The sequence below is a fragment of the Callorhinchus milii genome, unplaced genomic scaffold (genome assembly GCF_018977255.1).
Source record: "Callorhinchus milii isolate IMCB2004 unplaced genomic scaffold, IMCB_Cmil_1.0 Scaffold874, whole genome shotgun sequence".
In the NCBI taxonomy this organism is placed as follows: Eukaryota; Metazoa; Chordata; class Chondrichthyes; order Chimaeriformes; family Callorhinchidae; genus Callorhinchus; species Callorhinchus milii.
This window is the reverse complement of record NW_024705615.1, coordinates 11,857-30,345: the sequence shown is the minus strand read 5'-3', so window position 1 is coordinate 30,345 and position 18,489 is coordinate 11,857. Positions and strand designations below refer to the sequence as shown.

The window sequence follows — 18,489 nt, the reverse complement described above, 5'->3', positions numbered from 1 at the left end:
CATGCCTCCGATATTTGTTATTTACCAGATCTTAAACCAGGCACTTCCTCAGCCCGAATTGACCTGACACGAGTTATACCCTGGTGATTACACGCCCATTTCCCCACAAACGATAGCTACAAACATGAGCGTATTGCATTTCCTTCAGCTTGCATCTAAGTGTGTCAAAATCCGACATCCAGCACCCATCCTCACCCCTCTCCCCTCCTCCCGCACCCACCCCCACCCCCAAAACACTCATAAAAACTTCCGCCATTTATAGTTTCCTACCCTTTTCCTGGATCTCTCTCAGGATTGCCTTCAGCTGTGGTTTATTGTCCTCTATATTCACCAAAGCTTCCCACATCCCTCTCTGCACTCGGCTTCTCGCTGCAGTCACTAAATCCAGAAGATATCTCGATGCTTCCTGTCTCTGATTCCTGTTTACCAGGTCTCTGACGTGCTGTAGGAACAGAAACAAAGGCGTTATATTGCACCCACACTGCTATGAGACGAACGGCTTTATTCAATGTTTTGATTTGGAGTCAGAACTCTCTCAATCTGCCTAACTTGTCAATCTTCTGTTGTCAATCAGCCGGGCTTATTTAGTAAGCTTCTTGTCTCTGAGTCTGAAACTTGTGGTTTCAAGAATCACGTCTAGACCCTGAACTCACAGTCAGGGTTACCTCTCCATGGCAAACCTGGGGATGTGCTGTAATTGCTGGAAGTTGTTTTCCTACAGAATAGACGGTCCAACAAGGCCGGATTCAGCTGTTTAGGTGAATGTGAAATATTTTTGGGGATTGACAAAGTGTCTGACACATGTGGAAATCCATCACTGTTGCTCAAGAGTATCCAGACCAAGCTGAGAAGTCCATGCTTCACGCATACACTTGGAAACCACAGAGATAGATTGTTGGAATGGAATAACCTCTCTCTCCCTGGAGGGAGGCATCCTGCTTACATAATTCCGGAAAGTATTAGATGCAGGTTGGCAACAGCCAAGACTTTTTTTTTGGGGGGGAGCCCGGAGTCAGCCCAGTTAGGGTAACTGCTGGAATCTAACGAGTTAAACCATACAGCTTGCCATTGATAAGCGCTGTCTGATAAACTATCTCGCGGCTTTCCCAGCTAGGATGAAACTACCCGCTCGTTATGGGTTTGGCTACAGGGTTAGCAGCAGCCTTGAGCAAGGAGACCCCATTTACCTACAACCACCCAACCCTCCCCCCAGAAGCTTAATAGTCACTAGCAGGTCGTTCGACAGGCGCAGGTTTGAACCTCACTTTTGGATGGTGTTATACCAGGAACTCCCTGAGAGCTTTCCGGTGGGCAACTTATCTCAGCATGAAATGCGTTAGAGCAATACCACATCTTCCTGTCGCAGCTCGGGCACGGATCCCTTCCACTTGAGGTCACACCTTCCAGGAGCTGTCGCCTCAAGGCTCAGAGTATCCTCATCATTTGTGCTATCTGACTGTCATCTGTACATCTGCATTCATCTTACATAAATTGGCTTCTGTGTTTGTCTACAAAATACAGAGTCACTGCACCTTACAGTATGTTGTGAATGGCAATGGAAGGTAACTATTATTATTACATTTGTAAAGCTATATTTTTGAGCTTAAGGTTTTTAAAGCTTTTTAAGAACATAAGAACATAAGAATGAGGAGCAGGAGTAGGCCATTCAGCCCTTCGTGCCTGCTCCGCCATTCAATAAGATCATGGCTGATCTTCTCACCTTAGGCTGATTACCTGCCCTATCCCCATATCCCCTAAACCCTCTATTTTTCAAGAAGCTATCAGCCTCAGCCTTGAAAATGTTCAAGAACTGAGCATCTACAGTCTTCTGGGGTAGTGATTTCCATAAGTTCACTGCCCTCTGAGTGAAGTAATGTTTCCTCAACTCTATTCTAAGAGGCTGACCTTTAATTTTAAGACTCTAACCCCTGGTTATAGATTCTCCTACCAGGAAAACAGTCCCTCTGTGTCTACTTTATCAGCCCTTTACGAATCTTATAAGTTTCAATAAGATCACCCCTAATTCTTCTGTACTCTAGAGAATACAGCCCTAGTTTATTCAGCCTATCCTCACAGGTCAGTCCCCTCATCCCAGGAACTAACCGAGTGAATCTACGCTGCACCCCCTCTAGGGCAAGTATGTCCTTTTTAAATAAGGAGACCAAAACTGCACACAATACTCTAGGTGCGGTCTCACCAAAGCTCTATATAGTTGCAGCAAGACTTTCCTACTCTTATATTCTAAACCTTTCGACATGAACGGTAACATGCCGTTCGCCTTCTTCATTGCTTGCTGCACCTGCAAACTAACTTTTTGGGACTAGTGTACAAGGACACCCAAATCCCTTTGATTAGTAACACTATCTAACTTCGCCCCTTCCAGAAAATAATCTATTCTTTTATTCTTGCTGCCTCGGTGAATAATTTCACACTTGCTAACATTGAATTCCATCTGCCACCTACTTGCCCGCGCCCCCAGCCTATCTATAGCTTGTTGCAATCTTTTTGCATCATCCTGAGAGCTCATTCTGCTACCGAGTTTGGTATCATCCGCGAATTTAGACACATTACATTCAATGTCCTCGTCCAGATCATTGATGTAAATAATTTTTAATTAATCATTATGTACTTCGAGAATGTCACCTGCTCATAATCCTTTGATAAGGTGGGATTGATTTGAGGACTCGCACAGCAGAGACTGAAAGTATCTTTGCCGGTTGAGGTCACCTTCCGATTGCATTTCTTATTTTTCTAGGAAGATGTTCACTCCTCTGAGAAAATGAGCAATCGGGACCTTAACCACAGATCTCAGAAACGAAACGCTTTACCCTCAGACACCTGGCTTCTCAGGGCTGAGAAACAAGCAGGCTAGGGAAGGCTGGAAAATAAAAGTGTCCATCTGCCTTTCTCCCTATCATTTCTTTTCCCAAGGAAAACTAGCCTGCTGAGGGTTACCTGCAGCTTGCCAAGTGTGATGGCTATCTTTTTTGTAAGGGGAGGAGGAGTTAGGAACTATTAAAAGAAAGATGTAACTGTGAAATCGTTGGAGTCGACTTGGGAGATGACGATTCTGCACAGCTGGACTTGCTAATATGGATTTTACTGTATTTTCTCAGTTCGAGCTTATGTGACTTACTGAACAACCTTTGGATTATTACACAATCATATCAGCCGTCCCCATTTGAATTTCTCAGATATAAGGGTTATCCATCATTACAACAACAATAACAATATTCCTTTGATACAGCGCCTTTCACGTCGGGAGGACGTCCCAAGGCGCTATACATTTGGGTCAGGACATTACGTGGATAGCTTAGATATACAAATAATAATTCTCCCATTTGATGTTACAGTTCATCACATCATTGAAACGCCGCAATGCACTTTGCAGAAATTATTATAAAATATATACATTTTGTTTTAATTGTGTATATTGTCAGCAGATGAACCTAATTGTACAATTAGAAATTGATGTTTGTGTAACATTTTAGCTCCTGGAATGTTTATTGAGGTCACTTGAATGTGGGATTGGAATCAGTTCCTCTGAACAATGTAACATGTGAGACAGGGCTGTACACTCTGAACTTTCACCAGGCACATAAGTGAATTTCAATGTTGCTCAACCTACCGCAAACTGTCTGCCTCTCAGTAGTTTCTCCAGCATCAATGTCAAGTCCTCCACCAGATCATCCATCACTTCAAGTCTCTGTCTGTAGAACACGGTCACCATGTGCAGCTCAGAGTCGCTGTAACTTTTCAGAATTTGTCTGATTGCAATTTTGTCGTCATCTGACAATATATAAGGCACAGGAGAAGGAAATTAGAGCACTGGAGATAATTACTTCATTGGATGAGGGAGACGTCTGTGGGGAAGAAGGCCTGAGTGAAATACAAAGTACCATAGAGGAGGAGACAGGGTACTTGGGGGTAGGATTGAATAGGAACATTGTAGTCATAGGGGATTCAATAATTAAGGGGATCGAGGTGATCCTCTGCTGTCGAGATCAAGACCCCAAGAAAGTGTTGTCTTCCCGGTGTCAGTGTAAGGGATATTTCAATGCCGCTGGAAAGGAAATTGGTTAGGAAGGGGGCAAAACCAGTTGTCGTTATTCACGCGGGAACCAATGAAGTTGGAAAGAAGAAGAAGGTTGTCCTGCTGAGGGCGTATCAAGAGCTGGGGTTAAACTTCATAAACAGAACGATCTCCGGATTGCCACCCGAGCCACGTGCTAATCGGCTGAGATCAACAGATGAGGGAAATGAATGTGTGGTGTGAGGAGCAGGGGTTCCATTTCATGGGACACTGGCAGAAGTACTGGGACAGGAATGAACTATTCTGCTGGGATGGGCTACACTTGAACTGAGCTGCAACCAAGGTTCCAGCGAGAAGGATAAGTAGGACGGTAGAAAAAGCTTTAAACCAATGAAGGGGCGGGTGGGTAGAGGAAACTGTGTGGGGAACAATAACCAAAACATGAAGCAACGAGATGATGAGAGCAACAGTCAGAATACGTACCGTGAGAAATACATAAATACTACAGGATGAAACAAGCTAATAGGATGTTATCACAAAATGTGTAACACGTGAAACAGTGTGAGAAGAACATAATGAGGGCATTTGGGCATATCGGGACAGTAACCCAATTAAGAGTTATTTCCACAAATGCACGTGGCATAAGAAATAAAATAAGTGAATAACAAGCACAAAATTAGCTTGAAGGCTATGTTGTATTAGCAATCTTTTTTAAAGCTGGGCAGGACTCGGAGCTAAATATTCCGCTATAATATCTTTAGAAGACAGGGATATTGGGAAAGGAGGAGGAGTAGCATTATTGACAAAATACCCTGCAACAGCAGTGGAAAGAAAATATCAGCCAGGGCGATTGGTTATGGGGAGAGAGAGAGCGGACATTGAGGTTGATCAGGGCTTTGGGGAGAGAGTGTGGGAGTGGGATTAATTCGGAAAAGCTGCTTTCAAGGAGACACAGACATGATGGGCCGAATGGCCTCCTTCTGTGCTTTATAATTCTATGATTCCGTGATCAACCTCAATGGAATGAGAACTAAATTGACTACAGTAAACTGGGCTGCAATGTTAGTGGGGACACCTCCAGACAAACAATGAGAAGTATTCAAAAAGTATTTGATACAGTAGGGAACAAGTGCCTAGCCCTATAATGAAAAAGCTCAAATTGTGCAGTTGAGCAACCATGGGGCGCAAAAGAGTTAAGAGACTATCAAGTTGAAAGAAACGGCTTACTCAAATGCCGGAAAAAAGTGGGAATGCAGATGACTGGGAGAACCACAAAAAACAACAAAAGTGATAGAAGGAAACTAATAATGGTAGGAGCAATGAGGGAATATGAAAATAAACTAGCAACAGATATTAAAACTAATAGTAAAAGCTTTCATATCTATAATTAAGAGAAAGAGTGAGTGGTCAAGTTTAATGTGGGCCCGTTAAAGATAAATGTAGATGAGACTCTAATGGAAAATAATGAAATGGCTTGTTAAGTAAATACTTCACTTCTGGATTCACAGTTGAGGATGAGGACAAAATCGCAGCCATACAGGACAACCTAAACATAAGTCAAAGTGAAATGCTTAATAAAGTTAATATCAATAAAAATGGTAATGGAGAAAACAATGAGTCGAGTCGCATGATAGACAAATCTCCAGGAAATGATAATTTCCACCCAGGATTTTAAAGTGAACAGGAGAGGAAATTGCAGCTGCATTCGTCAATATTTCCAAAAATCACTAGATTCACGAATTGTGCGCTTAGATTGGAACACTGTGAATGTCACCCCTTTATTTAAGAAGGGAGCGAGGGAGAAAGCAGGAAACTACCGACCTGTCAGCTCAACGTCAGTTTTAGGAAAAATCCTGGAATCCATCAGCAGGGTCAGATTGTCTGAACACTTGGATAGCTATGAGCTAGTCAAAAAGAGTCACCGTGGGTTTGTGACAGGAAAGTCGTCTCTGACTAATCTCGTCGAATTTCTTGAGGAGATCTCTAAAATGCTGGATGAGAGAGTGTGTACGGATGCTGTTTATATGGACTTTCAGAAGGTATTTTATAAGGCTCCGAACAAAAGATTATTACCGAAAAATGAAGCGCATGGAGTTCAAGTTAACCTTGTGACGTGTCTCGGTAATTGGTTGGGAGGCAGAGAGCGTAGGGATAAAGGGTACGTTCTCTGATCGGTGGGACGTGACAAGTGATGTCTCCCAGGTGTCTGCACTGGGATCTCAGCTATTCACCATATATGCAACATATATACAGCTATTCACCAGATACGAACCATATGTATATCTATTCACTATATATACGACGTTAAAGGCCTCTATGAAGGTAATTTTGTGGTTATTGTTCTATACACCTAGATAATATATAAATCACTCGGAAGAAGGAATAGAAAGTGTTATATCCGAGATGGCAGACGACACTAAGCTTGGAGGCTCAGTGAGTTGGTGAGATGGAAGTAGGAAATTACAAAGGGAATTAGACAGTGAGTGAGCACATTTGTGGCAGATGAGTTCAATGTAAGGAATTGCAAGGTCATCCACTATGGACCGAGAAAAGAAAAAGCAGAATATTTTCTGAATGGCAAGAAATTAAGAACTATGGTGGAGCAAGGAGATTTGGGTATCCATATCCACAAATGAAAAAAAGATAGTTCCCAGACGCAAAAAGTAATCGAAAAGGCAAATGGAATGTTGGCTTTATCTCAAGATGCCTGAAATAAAAAGGGGAAGAACTGATGCCTCAACTGTACAGAGCGTCAGCCAGAACCCATCTGCCGAGTGCGTTCAGTTTTCGTCCTGGAGGGGGTGCAGCGCAGTTTCATCAGAATGCTACGAGGCCTAAAAGGGTTAAGTTACGAGGACAGACTGCTTAAACTTGGATTGTATTCTCTTGAGTTCAGAAACTTGAGGGGTGATTGGATTGATTTATTTTGGATGATAAAGTGATTCGATCGGGTAGATACAGAGAAGCTATTTACTCTGGTGGTGGAATCCAAAACAAGGGAGTATAGCCTTAAAATTAGTAATAGGCCATTTAGGAGTGAAATCAGGAAGCATTTTTTCCATTCAAAGAGTGGTAGAAATCTGGAATTCTCTTCCACAAATGGCTGTAGATGCTGGATCCATCGACATCTTCAACACTAAGGTTATTGCTATTGAGTAAGCCTTATTAAGGGTATTAATATATATCAGGAGAAAGTGGGAAATTGGAATTGAAAATATGAGTTGAGGCACACGTCAGCCAAGATATAACTATATGGCGGAAGAGGCTCGAAAGGCTTTATGCCTCCTCCTGTTCCTATGTTCTATGTTCCAGGTGAAATTATATGTGAAGAAATGTTAACTAGTTTACATGGGGACAGAATATTCAGAAAATGACTATTATTTGAACGGAAGGAAAATAGTATATACAAAAAATTAAAAGGATTTTAATTAATTAAACGGAAAGGTGGTTCAAAAATAAATTGAAGCTCTCCCAACAATGCTCTGTGACGGTGAGTAAAGCAAACCAGATGTTGGGATGTATCAAAAGATGAACAACAAGACTAAATCGTGAGGTAATCGTGCCACTGTATCAATCATTGGTGAGACTGTACTTAGAGTGCTGTATACAGTTCTGTTCACCGCAGTAGAAAAAGGATATTGGCGAAATCGAGAGCATGCAGAGAAGGCCATTCAAAATGGTGAGAGAATGGAGAACTTGGATTATAAGCATTGACTCAGTAAATTGGGCATGTTCACGCTGGAAAAGAGAAGATTTAGAGGCAAACGGATTGCTATCTTTAAATCTCCAAAAGTGGCAAAACAATATAGATCATGGCAGGCTGCATCAGCTGATCCAGAATAGAAAAAACAGAGGACAGACGGGCCTGCGATGGAATGGGGTTCAAGTCAGAACGAATCTATGAAACCTCTTCCAGTGAGTGAATAGTGAACCTGTGGAATAGGCTTCCTGGGGCGAAGGTTGAAGCAGCAAATGTTGATTCCTTCAAACGCAGGAATTAACAATAAGGGATATAGTAAAGAGGTAGTTCTGGGCATATACGCACACGACAAGAATGTGAACCAGGTGGACCTTGGTATTAGCACTTCTTATGTTGCTATGTTTATGGATGATGTCACCAAGAGGGAGCATTTAAATATTGAAGAGAAGAGGACCAAGGACAGAGCCCTGAGGAACGCTGCCTGAGAGAGTGCGGGGGCTGGAGGAAAAGCGGTATGTTAACGAGCAACACCTGGATTGAAAGGCAGGTGTGGTTACATTAATTTACCCACCTACTGGCCGGTTAACATCATGGGTAGCGCCCTCTGTTCGCCAATTTCTGTCCCGTTCCACAGACGCTGCAGTGAGACAAGCTGAGGCCTGGTTGCTTTGCCGTCTGCTGCTCTGTACAGGGGCTTCTGTATAACTGGAGCCTTCCATCCTGTAACGGAAATCAATACTAAATGGAGCGCATTACCGTTTGTTCATGTGGTGACACAAATCTTCAGCAAAAGTGTTTACTATCCTTGTTTTGCTGGTGCTTCCTATCATATTCGCTTGTGTCCACAGCAGCTCTTAGATTTCCTGATGATTTCCTCATAGGTTGTGGGGCTTAGAACCACAACTTTCTGACTGAGAGGCCAGAGTGCTACCATCGTAGACAAGTAACACACACTCAAGTTAGGAAAGGCCCAGCAGGGAAATCAACAGCTGCCAGAGGTAACCACTGAAAGTGATGTATATAATAGATAGGAAGATGGGTAGAAATCAAGAGAATTTTTTTTCCTTCTGGTACAGTTTTGCTGTAAATCCCATGCCTGAACCTCGCAAGCATCAGTGAACGAGCTTTCATCCCCTCTATCACAGTTCTAAAATCTATCCTGGAGTCGCTCGGTCTCGGAATTCACCAGTAAATCCACCTGAAGACCTCTCCATCTGAATGAACTTTCAGTAAGTTTCAGAGTCCGCCCTCCCATCATTGTCATCTTCCCCACCCAAACAAACCAGTTGTTTGATTCCCTTTCTCCTAATGTGAGGGGTGCTGTTTAAATGTAAAATTGTTGTTGTTACTGCTTTTTCCACAACATAAATACCACGGGTTTCATGTTGTACCCAGATACATTGTAAACTGTCAATGTTGTGAAAACTCCAGAACATAAAGGCATTACAATGAGCAAAACAATTGCACCTTTTTTTACTCATCTGACAATGTAACACACACCAAAAACTGCCTTATAGACTCATCCTGGACAATGTGAGTTCAAGGCCTCGGCTTGGGGTTGAATCCACTGCCTTCTTACACAGGTGAGAGTGTGCAACCACTGAGCCATGTTAACACATGTAGCACAGTGTCCTACGACGTGCAGATGGTGATGAGTCTCTTTATTGCACTCTTCCCTCAAGCCATAAAACAACTAGTTGCATCCTTTACAGTCCCTTTCACAACTAGCGTACTGCAAAGTCGGTTAAAGTGTAAGCATTCTGGGAAGCTGCTCTGCGTAAGGGCCGCTACATAAATGCAAGTTTTTGTTGCAGTTAATTCTCCTCCCCAATCACTCGGCTTCCTATCCATCATCAGACGAACAGCAGTGTGAAATTGCCACCTCCAACTTCAACCTTCCCTTTGCTTCATTTCACTAACCTGCCTAATTCAGAGCATCCACTGTGCTCTGTATCTAATCTTCTGGTCCTGCTCTTTGAACCTCATTTGTGTAATAATTAGTGAAACTTTATCAGCTCTAACAAGCAGTGTTTCCTTTTATGGGTATTTTCAAACAATGTAACTGTGGGTTCTGCTCTGACTGAGGACCAGGCAGTTTGGGCGAGTTGCTTTCAGCTGTTTAAAGTCAATAATAAAAGAGCCATCATGACAAAAATAATTTCTACTTGTGTGAAAAGTGAACGAAAATGGTGGCATTCAGTTCGGAAGAAACAGATTGAGCATTAAATATGATATCCCACACGGTGAAAGCTAGGGACAAACCTTCAGAAAGATCCAGCTTTTCTACACCATCTACAAATTCAACATAGATTGAAACTTGAGTTAGTGGGATGAATTATAAACTAGCGTTAGATAAACTGGGGAAACACTAACAAGAACCATATAGTCCCCTTCAGGCGGTCAGCACATCGAAGCATTTAAACAGCAGGGTTGTTGCTAAGCTGATTTTTTTTAAAAAATCAGCCGAGTATCTGACACACTCGAAAACCCATCACCAAACCTAACAGTATCCAAACAAAGCTGAGATTTCCATGCATCCCTCCTACACATGGAAATCCCAGGGATAGATTGTTGAAATGGAATAAACATCCACTCTCTGGAGGGTTGCTTCCTGCTTACCTAATGCCGGAGGGTATGATGAGCAGGATGGCAAGAGCCAAGACTAAACCGCAACGTGGAACGATTGAGGCAATAGCTGACAAAAGCGTCTGCACAGGTCCTTAAGGTTGTACAGAGGAGAGCAACCAGGATGATGATTAGTGTTAGTGGAATGAGTTATGATCGAGCATGACTTCCACACGAGGGCCCATCGTTGATCAAGAATATTTCGGATTACTCAAGCTCACGGGCACATTTTGGACACCAATTCTACTTTATACAATGCTTAATCGATACAAAAGAAAATTAATGAAACAAATTACATTTCAGCTCTTCCTTAATCACTGGCGCCAGGTTTCTTTCACAGCAGTAAACTTTCAGTAACTGCTGAAGCACAACAAGTTGCATTTATCTTGCGCTGTTCGCAAAAAGTGGCATCTCCAAGCGCATAAACCAGGAGCAACTTTACTGTTTTATTTCAGCCACAATCAGATCTAATAAGAGTCTCACCTTCGTGTCTCCCCGTTGACTGAGCTCCGGTTCCTGCCTCTGGTTCCCGAGACTCTCAGTGAAGTGGCTTCAGTGTTCTGGGATGTACAGGTAATAACACACACTGGTCAGAGTCCAGCATCTAATGTCTGCCAGAAAGTCATCGCCTCGCCCGTTTCCCTTGGAGATTTCCACAGAAACTCAATGGTTGCCTGATATAAAATCCTCCTGGTCAGGGCTCAATCCACAAAGCATCAATTTCAAAGAGTTAGCAAACTGACAAATGTGGAGCTTTGGAGAATTTGTTTTCCTGCACAGTTGGCTGTTGGGTTATGGAAAGCCCTGGTGGGAATGATGTTTGAGGCTGATTCCAGATTGATTTTGAGATCATCACTAGATTCCGTGATTGAGTCAACGGAATTGAGTCAACTATCTAAAAAGGGATTTGGGAAAAGAGCAATGTAAATGGGACTGAAAGGATTGGCATAAAATCAGCCACCACAGCCATCCTTCTTCTGTGCTGTACAACTCGATGTTTCTTTGTTCGTGGGTGTGGCACAAAAGATTGGATTCAGTGTTTTTTCTTTAAAAAACGAATCAGTAAAAGAAGAAAAAATATATAATGGTGACGCCCAGTTTTTTATAGTGTTAAATGTTGTAAATTTTCTCTCTCATTTTCTCTTTTTCTTATCACACACTCTCTCTCTCTCTGTCCTCTCTCAGGCATTCCTTCTCTCTCTCAATTCCTCTCTCTCTCTCTCTCTCTCTCTCTCTATCCCCTTTCTCCCACACACGCCTGTCCCTCCATTCACATTCTCATTCCCCTCTTAGTCTCTCCATCTCCACTGTATCGATCACTGTCTCCCTCTTGTCTCCCTCCTCTCCTTCGCAAACACTCTCTCCTCCCACAATCTCAGTCACTTTCGTTCACTCTCTGTATCTGCTTTCTCCCACTGTCTCCATGACTCTGTTTATTTTTCTCACCAACTCAACTCCCTCTCTCATCGCTTTCTTTGAATCGCTTTCCCTCTCACTTCTCACTTACATTCTCACACACACTCACTCTAAATAAATCTCTCTCCCCTCTGCCATACGGTCACTCACTGTAACTCTCTCACCGCTTTGCTTCCGTCCACTTTCTCCCTCCATATTTCTCTGTCATTTTCTCACCCCATCCTCTCTCTGCCACTTTCTCTACCCCTCTCCACCCTTCTAAACACACTATTCTTCTCACACTCTGAATCATTCACTCACACTAACCTTTCTGTCTCTCTCACACCCTCTGTTTCTTTTCTATCAGTCTCTGTATCAATCAATCTGTCTCCCCCACTGTCAAGCACTCACTCATTGCCACTCTGTTACTTCTTTGTTTCTGCCACTCCCTAAACTTCTCTGTTTCATTCTCTCACCCCACACTCACTCTATCTCTCTCTTTACTCCATGTCTATCTCCCCCTCTCCCCCCACTGTCTCTCTCCTTTCTTACTCACACTCTTACCAACACACATTCTCTTCTCTCATTCTCTCACAATCATTCGGAGTCCTGTATCTCAGTGGTTAGAGCACTCGCTTTGCAAGCGAGAGAACTGAGTTCAATTCGAGGCAGAGGGTGAAACCTTGGGCAAGTTTGCTTACTCCACACAGAGCCTAATAATAATCCCTCCAAAAAAACATAATAAATCGGTCATTTTCAAGTTACGACTGTTTGTGGGACACATCTGTGCGCAATTGACTGCCACGTTTGCCCATAAACATACAGTCAATTCACTTTACAGCATATTCTGTGAAGCACTTTAGGATGTCAAGACGACGTGAAAAGCGATATATCAAATGCAAGGAATATTATTATTATTCTCCCTCACTGCCTCTCACCACCACTTTCACACAGAATCTCACTCACTCACTCAATCAGTGCTGTCTCCAGCTCTCTCTCCCTGAATCTGCTTCTTTCTCTCATGCCCATCCTCTCTCTAACAGACGCTCCTCCATTTATGTAAATAGGACTGTCTCTCATATCTCAGGCACACTCCTGCTATCGCCTTTATACTCTCATTCTTTCTCAATTTATCTTCTTTCACGTCTCTTCCCCATTCTCTCATGTGTTCTGTGATTATACGCTGCATGAATTTGATTACATAAAGCATTTGTTGTTGTGTAAGTTAATACAACAAGAAGATGAGTGACGAGTTCTGGTCATTTTCCATTTCAGAGATTGTCACCAATAAAGTTCGTCTCCAGCAATCTGCTACAGAGCAAGATTAGTTGGGAATCTGTTTTCCGATCCATCATCAGACCAACACCAGCGTGACATTCAAACTTACGTTAGATTCATTTTAACAAACCGCCCAATTTAGAGCATCCACTGCGCTCTCTATCTAATCTCCTGATCCTGATCTTTGAACCTCATTTCTGCAATAGTCAGTGAAACGTTATCATTGCCAATGTGCAATGTTGCCTTTTATGACTATTTTCAGTTAATGTAACTCTGGGTTGGGCTCCGGACTTGGGACCAGGCAGTTAGTCCTTGAAAGTCAACAACTTGAGCACCATTTTGTGAAAACTCATTTCCACTTGTGTGAAAGAGAAAGAAAATGGCGACATTCCGTCCGATAGATTGTAGACTGAAATATAATTTAGTCTTATTTCCAACAGCATAAAAGAAAGTGAGAACCATTCAGAATTATCCCATCTTCTCTATATCGTCTGTATATTCGGAGAAGATTGATCTCGCGAATTGGAGGGATGAGTCTTAAACTATCGTTGGACAAGCTGTGCCCAACAAAAGAAAAGTTTCAGAGGAGGCAATAAAAACAATAGCAACAACAGCAACAATATAGTGCCCTTCTCGCGGGTTGCAGCTTGGAGCACAAAAACAGCAGTAAGGTATCTGAGCTGAAATTTTTTGTCAGCCAAGTGTCTGTCCAAAGAAAACAATTAACAAATGGAACATGATCCAAAACAAAGGTGAGATTTCCATGCATCCCAAACTACATATGGAAACACCAGAGTTAGATTGTTGGAACGGAATGAGCACCCTCACTCTGGAGGGACCATCCTGCTCGCTTCATTCGAAGCGAAGTAGGAGCAGGTTGGCAAGAGTCAAGGCGAGGGGAGACCAGAGTGTGTGTTGGGGTAACTCCTGGAGTCCAACCAACCAAAACCGCAAGGTGGAAGGATTGAGGCAATGGCTGACAAAAGCATCAGCACAGTTCCTTAAGGTAGTGCAGAAGAGAACAACCAGGATAATCACAAATGATTGAGGAATGAACTTTGAACAAGGATGAAACAAGCTGATTCATAGATGCATAGAACCTACAGCTCAGATTCGGCCCGACCGCCTGGCTGTTGCTTAAATTCCACATTAGTATGTTGACAATAGTTCAGATCAATCAAGTTCCCCAATGGATTTCGGAGACCATTGATTTCTTAAACGGTTCTACGATGATTAATTCAAATAACAGCAACAACTTGCATTGATATAGCGGCCAACACGCCGGACAGTATGTCGGAGAATGTTGGAGTGGTGGAGGACACTATGTGTGAGGGAGGGAAGAGGTGACCGTAATCAAAGTCGTAAAGCGAGATCTTCCGTTTATGAAACAAATGATATTTTAACTCTTGCTCATTCAGTTACTCCTGGTTTCCTTAATTACAATAAATGTTGCACGAACAACAAAACTTGCATTTATATGGGTTTTTCTCTCTGTGCGCTTACAACCCGGGATAATAGTATGACATTATTTCAGCCACAATCAGATCTAATAAGAGACTCACCGTCTTGTCTCCCCGCTGACTGAGCTGCGGTTCCTGCCTCTGGTTCCCGAGCCTCTCAGTGAAGTGGCTTCAGTGTTCTGGGCTGTACAGGTAACAACACACCCTGGTCAGAGTCCAACAGCTAATGTCTGGCAGTAAATCATAGCCTCGCCCTGTTCCCTTGGAGATTTCTACAGAAACTCAAGCTTACCTGATATAAAAGTCCTTCTGGTCAGAGTTCAATCCCTAAGGCATCAATTTCAGAGAGTTAGCAAACTGGCAAATGGGGACGTTTGGAGAATTTGTTTTCCGGCACAGTTGGTTGATGGGTTATGGAAAGCACTGGTGAGAATGAGGTTTCAGGCGGATTCCAGATTGGTTTTTAGACCATCACAAGATATCGATCTAAATGGAGTCAACTATCTAAAAAGGGGTTTGGGAAAAGAGGAACTTAAATGGGACTGAAAGGATTTTCATAAAAATAGCCACAGCCATCCTTCTTCTGTGCTGTACATCTACATGTTTCTTTGTTCGTGAGTGTGGCACAAAAGATTGGATTCAGGGATTTAAAAAAAAAACTGATCAGTAAAGGAAGGAAAAAATATATTGGAAACGCTCGTTTTTTTATTGTGTTAAATGTTATGAAGTTTCTCTCTCATTTTCTCTTTTACTTCTCACACATACTCCCTCTGTCCTCTCTCAGTCATTAGCTCCCCCTCTCGCTCTGTCTTACCGACACTCTTTTGTTCTCTCAGTTCCTCTCTCTCTATCACACTCATCTCCCACACCAGCCCTCCCTCCACTCACACTCCCTTTCCCCTCTCACAGTCTCTCCGTCTACGCTCTCTCGATAACTCACTCCTCCTTTTCTCCCTCTCTTTCACAAACACTCTCTCCTCCCACAATCTTATTCACTTTCTTTCACTCTCTGTCTCCATATCTCTGTTTCCTTCTCACCACATCTCTCCCTCTCACCTCCTTCCTGTCAATCACTTTGCCCCTCACATTTCACTCACATTCTCACACACACTCTCTCACTCAATAGCTATCTCTTCGCCTCTGTCGTACAGTCACTCACTGCCAATCTCTCACCGCTTTGCTTATTCCCTCTTTCCCTCCCGGTCTCTGTTTCTTTCTCTCACCCCATCGTCTCTCTACCGCACTCTGTCTCCCCCTCTAACACACACACACTCTCCTTCTCACACTATCGATCACTCACACACACCTGATTTTTCTCCCCCCCCCTCCCTCTCTTCCTGGCTCTGTTTCTTTCACTCATCTACACTCTCTCTCTCTCTATCATTCTCCCCCTATTCCTGTCACCCATTCTTCCCTCCAACCTCCCCCTCTCAATTCTCACGCGCACTCTATTTCTTCTATCCTCTCATTCCAAGTGCTTAAAACCTGGTGTAACTTTACTGTTTTGTTTCAGCCACAATCAGAGCTAATGAGAGACTCACCGTCTTGTCTCCCCACTGACTGAGCTGCGGTTCCTGCTTCTGGTTTCCGAGCGTCTTCGTGATGTGGCTTCAGTGTTCTGAGCTATACAGGTAATAACACACCCTGGTCAGAGTCCAGCAGCTAACGTCTGGCAGTAAATCATAGCCTCGCCCTGTTCCCTAGGAGATTTCCACAGAAACTCAATCTTTACCTGCTATAAAAGTTCCACTGGTCGAGGTTCAGATCTTAAAGCATCAATTTAAGACAAACAAATAGCAAACTAGTAAATGAGGAGGTTTGGAGTATATGTTGTCCTACACATTTGGTTGTTGGGTTATGGAAAGCCCTGGCGGGAATGGTGTTGATGCAGAATCCATATTGGTTTTCAAAACATGTCTACATATCGATACGAATGGAGTGAACTATCTAAAAATGGATTTAGGAACAGAGCAGGAATACGGGACTGAAAGAATTGTTATCAAAAAGTGCCACCACATCCATCATAAGCTGAATAATCTTCGTCTGTGCTGTACATCTCTATGGTTCTTTGTTTGTGGGTGTGGTACAAAAGTTTGGCTTCAGGGATTTCTCGAAAAACTAAATGGGAAAGGAAGAAATAACCTTATTTGAAATGTCAATGTTTTTAATATTGTGTTAAATGTTGTGGATTTTCTCGCTCATTTTCACTCTTTCAACTCACACTCTGTCCATATCACTCTCTCAATCAGTCTCTGCACTCTCTCCCTTTGTTTCTCTCACACATTCCCCCCCTCTCTGTTACCCTCTCACACACCCTTTCTCACAAACAACATCACCGCTCTCACACTCTCTTTCCCCTCTCACACTCTCTCTATCTCCCCTTTCTCTTTCACTCACTCCCCCTCTTCACTCTCCTCTTTCGCAAACACTTTCTCCACCCACACGCTCAATCATTCCCTTTCACTCTCTGTCTCTGCTTTCTCTCTCTGTCTCGGTTTCTTAATCTCGCCACAGCCCGTCTTTCTCTTTCACTCCATCCACCATTTCTGTCAATCACTCTCGCCCTCTTTTCTCACTCACACTCTCACACTCTGTTTTGCTTCTATCAGTCTCTGTAACAATCAATCTGTCTCTACCTCTGTCAAACTCCCTCTGGCTCGGTGTCTGTATGTGTGTATGTCAGTGTTTGTGTGTGTGTCTGTGTATGTCAGTGCGTGTGTGTGTGTCGATGTATGTCAGTGGCTCGGTGTCTGTGTGTGTCTCTATGCGTCAGCCTGGTTCAATGTGTGTGAGAGGAGAGAGTGTGAGCGAGAGAGTGACAGAGACTGACAGATTGAGTGTGTGTGTGTGTGTCTGTGTGTTTCTGTCTGTGTGTGTGTCGGTGTGTGTCTGTGTTTGTGTGTGTGTGTACTCGGTACCAAACACAAGGATTGTTACTGCTATCACTCAAATGACGAGTGACTGCACTCACTACGACACCACAGGACTCCACAGATTAAACCGCTCCGCACAGATCACATCCCCGCAAACCGCGAGAAAAATAATACCCCGAATTAGAAATGAATGAACAAATGTTGAAGAATGTTGTTGGAGCTTCAGTCCCTCTCTCCCCTCGGCCTGGAATGAAGGTCCCGTCTGATCCCACAGTGTACAACAGGCAAATGAGACGGGAATATCATCCGCCCCGAAACCGCTCAATGTTCCTCAATACATCATCACAGAAGTCATATCAGTTCGGATCATAAACCTTAATAATATTATACACAGAAACACACACTTTCACTCTCTCACTCTCTCTCTCACACACTCTCTCTCCCACACTCTCTCTCACACATTCTCACTCTCTTTCACTCTCTCTCACACTCTCTCTCTCTCACACACTCTTTCTCACTCACTCTCTCTCACACACTCTCTCACACGTTTCTCTCACTCTCTGTCACACTCTCTCACTCTCTCACACGCTAACACACTCTCCCTCACATACACTCTCTCTCACTCACTCTCTCTCACACACTCTCTCTCTCTCTCTCATCTTCCCCTCACTCTCTCTGTCACACTCTCTCTCTGTGTCTGTTTGTGTGTGTGTGTGTTTCAGGCTCAATGTGTGTGAGAGAGAGTGACAGAGTGAGAGTGCGTGTTTGTGTGTCTCTGTCTCTCTCTCTCTGTCACCGAAACTGACCGTCGTCTCCGCCGCCATCACCACCTCCCGCGGTCCCGCCTCGCGCTCAGACAGACAGGCGCCGCGCCCCGAAACACCGTCAGCCCCGCGCCCGGAGACGGCACTGCGCAGGCGCCGAGTTCAAAAAAAAACCGCGGCCTCGCGCTCAGGGACACCACTGCGCAGGCGCCGAGTCAGAGGGAAAAAGAGGCGCCAAAGTCAGGCGACGAGAGACACAGAGAGAGAGACAACCGACCGACAGAGGCGACTGAACCCATCGACCGTTTAAACCTCACACTGAGGCCTCCCGACGCCAATGAATAACCCACACAAACAATTC

General features: G+C 43.6%; 1 protein-coding gene across 1 annotated transcript; it reads right to left on the bottom strand.

Annotated features, from left to right (window-relative positions):
* Positions 1 to 254: 254 nt before the first annotated feature.
* LOC103191012 lies at positions 255 to 18,281 on the bottom strand. Its single transcript, XM_042346485.1, has 6 exons — positions 18,171 to 18,281; positions 16,033 to 16,114; positions 14,594 to 14,675; positions 8,305 to 8,453; positions 3,629 to 3,789; positions 255 to 442 (listed from the first exon to the last, which is right to left on the bottom strand). Exons 1-6 carry the CDS (start codon positions 18,186 to 18,188, stop codon positions 257 to 259), a joined length of 678 nt encoding a protein of 225 aa, XP_042202419.1. The 5' UTR covers positions 18,189 to 18,281; the 3' UTR covers positions 255 to 256.
* Between the last annotated feature and the right edge of the window lie 208 nt (positions 18,282 to 18,489).